This window comes from Gekko japonicus, unplaced genomic scaffold, assembly GCF_001447785.1.
Source record: "Gekko japonicus isolate JY-2015 unplaced genomic scaffold, Gekko_japonicus_V1.1 scaffold3683, whole genome shotgun sequence".
NCBI lineage: Eukaryota > Metazoa > Chordata > Lepidosauria > Squamata > Gekkonidae > Gekko > Gekko japonicus.
Genome location: NW_015169895.1, coordinates 90,627 through 94,637, shown reverse-complemented (window position 1 = coordinate 94,637; position 4,011 = coordinate 90,627). Strand labels below are relative to the sequence as shown.

Below are 4,011 nucleotides of genomic sequence, written 5' to 3'. Positions count from 1 at the left end.
ATGAAGAGCCAGGAGCTTTGCAAAGCTTGTGCACCACATAGAGCCTGAAGGTTGCCAGTCGAGTGTCACACGGGGGCGCAGAAACAAGAACTGTCCACTCAGGTAATGAGAGAGGAGCAAAAACATTCAGCCAGGTGGGTGAGAGCCAGGGCAGTGTAAGTGGCTGGAGTGTCAGAAGAGACCCAGGTTCGAGTCCCATCCCTGCCACAGAAGGCCGCTGCGTGACCTTGAGCCACTCGCACACTCCCAGCCTAGGGTTGCCAAGTGGAACTTTCCTTGGCAGCGGAGGACTCCCGGGTGGATCCTGGAGTGCGCGCACGAAGCGTGCACGCGCCACACATACGTCACCAGGAAGTGACGTTATGACGCCGGGCATGCTGGGGGCGGGGCCACGACCATACAAGGGAAAACCATAGCATTTTCCCTTGTACGGCCGTGGCCCCACCCCCAGCGTGCCCGTCGTGCCCGCGTCACTTCCGGGTGATGCACACGTCAGGGAGGAGTTCCCCCCGGGGCCCGATCCAGCGGCGCCGGGGAACGAGCCTCTGGGGCGGGGGTTTCTCCGCCCCTCGGGGGGACTTGGGATCCTTATCCCAGCCTAACATTCCTCACCGGGTTGTTGTGAGGATAAAAGGGAGGAGAGGGGAACGATGTAAGCCTGCTTTGGGTCCCCCTTGGGAAGAAAGGCGGGACACCAGCGAAGCGAATAAATGAATAACGGTTGTTCGACACATTGATAGGATTTGACTTTGCCCGTTATGCCAGCCTGTGAGTGAAGCTGTGCGAGGGAGCGTCTTTGCACAGGGGCGCTGCGCACACACGTTCCACATTGCTGGTCTCGCTCCAGCTGCTTTGGCTCCAGCCCACCGATGCCCGTGTCTCTGATAAACGCATTTGCCTTTCATATTCCAGCTGCTAAGGAACAGCGGAAAGAAAGCCCTATCTGAATGGCTGATCGGGTAGAACAAAATCTCACTACACAGGCCCAGGCTCATAACAGGCTCAGGACATCCCATGAAGAGCCAGGAGCTTTGCAAAGCTTGTGCACCACATAGAGCCTGAAGGTTGCCAGTCGAGTGTCACACGGGGGCGCAGAAACAAGAACTGTCCACTCAGGTAACGAGGGAGGAGCAAAAACATTCAGCCAGGTGGGTGAGAGCCAGGGCAGTGTAAGTGGCTGGAGTGTCAGAAGAGACCCAGGTTCGAGTCCCATCCCTGCCACAGAAGGCCGCTGCGTGACCTTGAGCCACTCGCACACTCCCAGCCTAGGGTTGCCAAGTGGAACTTTCCTTGGCAGCGGAGGACTCCCGGGTGGATCCTGGAGTGCGCGCACGAAGCGTGCACGCGCCACACATACGTCACCAGGAAGTGACGTTATGACGCCGGGCATGCCGGGGGCGGGGCCACGACCATACAAGGGAAAACCATAGCATTTTCCCTTGTACGGCCGTGGCCCCACCCCCAGCGTGCCCGTCGTGCCCGCGTCACTTCCGGGTGATGCACACGTCAGGGAGGAGTTCCCCCCGGGGCCCGATCCAGCGGCGCCGGGGAACGAGCCTCTGGGGCGGGGGTTTCCCCGCCCCTCGGGGGGACTTGGGATCCTTATCCCAGCCTAACATTCCTCACCGGGTTGTTGTGAGGATAAAAGGGAGGAGAGGGGAACGATGTAAGCCTGCTTTGGGTCCCCCTTGGGAAGAAAGGCGGGACACCAGCGAAGCGAATAAATGAATAACGGTTGTTCGACACATTGATAGGATTTGACTTTGCCCGTTATGCCAGCCTGTGAGTGAAGCTGTACGAGGGAGCGTCTTTGCACAGGGGCGCTGCGCACACACGTTCCACATTGCTGGTCTCGCTCCAGCTGCTTTGGCTCCAGCCCACCGATGCCCGTGTCTCTGATAAACGCATTTGCCTTTCATATTCCAGCTGCTAAGGAACAGCGGAAAGAAAGCCCTATCTGAATGGCTGATCGGGTAGAACAAAAGGGTCGAGAACAAACCATTAAAAAAGAAGCAACGAGTGCAAAATCTTATGAGAATATGATTTTAGTAGACATAAGATCACACTTTCTTAATTCTTTGCTCTTGATTTTGCCTTCCACCTGATTTGTCTCTAAAATGTTTCAAGACTCCGTGTTGCTTTGTATAAAGGACAGTGTGGTTTTTACCTTGGATTTACTGTTGAAGGGGCCATTAGCAATGCTCCCTCTAAGCTGTGGAGTCTTGTGAGCAAAAATTCTACTTTGTGAGCTACGGGCATTAAAGTTGTGCGTGAGGGATTTGGCTATGCTACTGCATCAATTAGTTTGCTCTGGAGCCATCCTTCCTCAGCTAAGACAAAAATATGTCAGCCGGAAGCTAAGAAACTGTGAGCTAGCTCACACTGACTCAGCTTAGAGGGAACACTGGTCATCAGTAGCTCCCCTCCGGCATCAGCTGTGAATTCCCGAGCAAGGCATAAGTTCCAGTGGCCGATAGTCCTGGGCTCAGGAGGAAGCCAAAGGTGGATTCCATTCCTATATCAGTAGACTTTAGGCCAGCACACGTTGGGGAAGCCCAAATCTCTCTCTAGTCCCTTCAGAATCATGGCCTAAGCGAACCAAAGAAGCCCGATGCCACCATTTAAATGATTACGAATGAACAGAATACAGCTTGCCAGTAAGGTTGCCAGTCTCCAGGTGGGGCCTGGAGATGTCCCAGAATTACAACAGAACTCCAGACTACATAGACCAGTTCCACTGGAGGAACCGGCTGCCTTGGAGGGTGGGCTCCGTGGCGTTATGCCCCCACTGAGGTCCCTCCCCTCCCCGAACCCCGCCCTTCCCGGCCTCTCCCCCCCAAAAAAAATCTCCAGGCATTTCCACACACAGAGTTGGCAGCTCTGTTTATCAGATTTTCTTTTCACGGCGCTCAACTGTTGCAGGAGAATCAGTATGCCCGATGGATGGCGGCCTGCACCTTGGCTTCCAAAGGGAAGACCATGGCCGACAGCTCCTACCGTCTGGAGGTCCATAACATCCTGTCGTTCTTGAAAATGAAAAGCCGGGCTGCTGCTCCCCAGGCCGTCTCCGACCCAGAAAGCATGGACATGAAACCGGAGTGCTTTGTCGCGCCGCGATACTCAAAGAAGTACAAGTCCAAACAGGTAATGAGGGAGGGGAACGTGCAAGCAGAGCTCCACAGCCCTGTCTTCAGCAGATGGCCCGAGAAGCAGCGCAAACCTGCGCAGGGTTGCTGCTGAGTCTGCTGAAATCAAGGGCAAGGGTTTCACTGGGTTTAAGGTTGTACGGTTAAGTCTCCTCAGACTGTCTCAGCTCTAATTCATATGATTCAAGGACAGAATAGTCTTAACCAGGGCTATTTTTGGGCAGGAACGCACAGGAACGGAGTTCCGGCTGGCTCCCAAGTTGGCCACACCCAGCAGGAACTCATTAGCATAATAGGCCACACCCAACAGCAGAAACTCATTAGGATTGGCTACATTAGGGGTGTGTGGCCTAACAAGACTATAACAACAAAGACTCCGCTAGAGGGTGCCTGTTAGGTTAGTCACTTCCCCCATGGTATGTGTGTGGCCTTAGGTAAAGAATTGTATCAATTGTATAACGTAAACCGCTCAGAGCCCTTAGGGGGTGAGCGGTATATAAATCGAAGGAAATAAAATAAATCGAAGAAAATAGCATGTAAAGGAGTTCCTGCTACAAAAAAGCCCTGGGTTTTGACGACAAACAAGGTAAACAGAGTAAGAAGCAAAAGGTGGGCGTGGCTGGAAGACCACACTTCTGGTAACATGGGGGTGCGGCCTAATGTGCTAATGAGCTGTACTGTCAGGGGTGTGGCCTAATATGCTAATGAGTTTCTGCTGTTGGATGTAGCCTGTTATGCTAATGAGTTCCTGCTGGGCTTTTTCTACAAAAAGAGCCCTGGTTAACCAAAGCAAAAGGTTGTGTGGTCATGTGGCTGATGTCCCCCCCCCCCCAAGGCATTTTTTTTTTTTTTTTTAGCCTGGGTT

The 4,011-nt window shown here is 53.6% G+C and overlaps 1 protein-coding gene across 1 annotated transcript in view; it reads left to right on the top strand.

Annotated features, from left to right (window-relative positions):
* FERMT1 (fermitin family member 1) overlaps nucleotides 1-4,011 on the top strand; it is a gene marked incomplete at its 5' end in the record, with an annotated part of 44,866 nt that overhangs the window by 29,104 nt on the left and 11,751 nt on the right. The window contains one exon of the mRNA XM_015417486.1: nucleotides 2,923-3,144. Within this exon, the coding sequence (XP_015272972.1) occupies nucleotides 2,923-3,144 (222 nt within the window). The remainder of the gene's footprint in view (nucleotides 1-2,922; nucleotides 3,145-4,011) is intronic.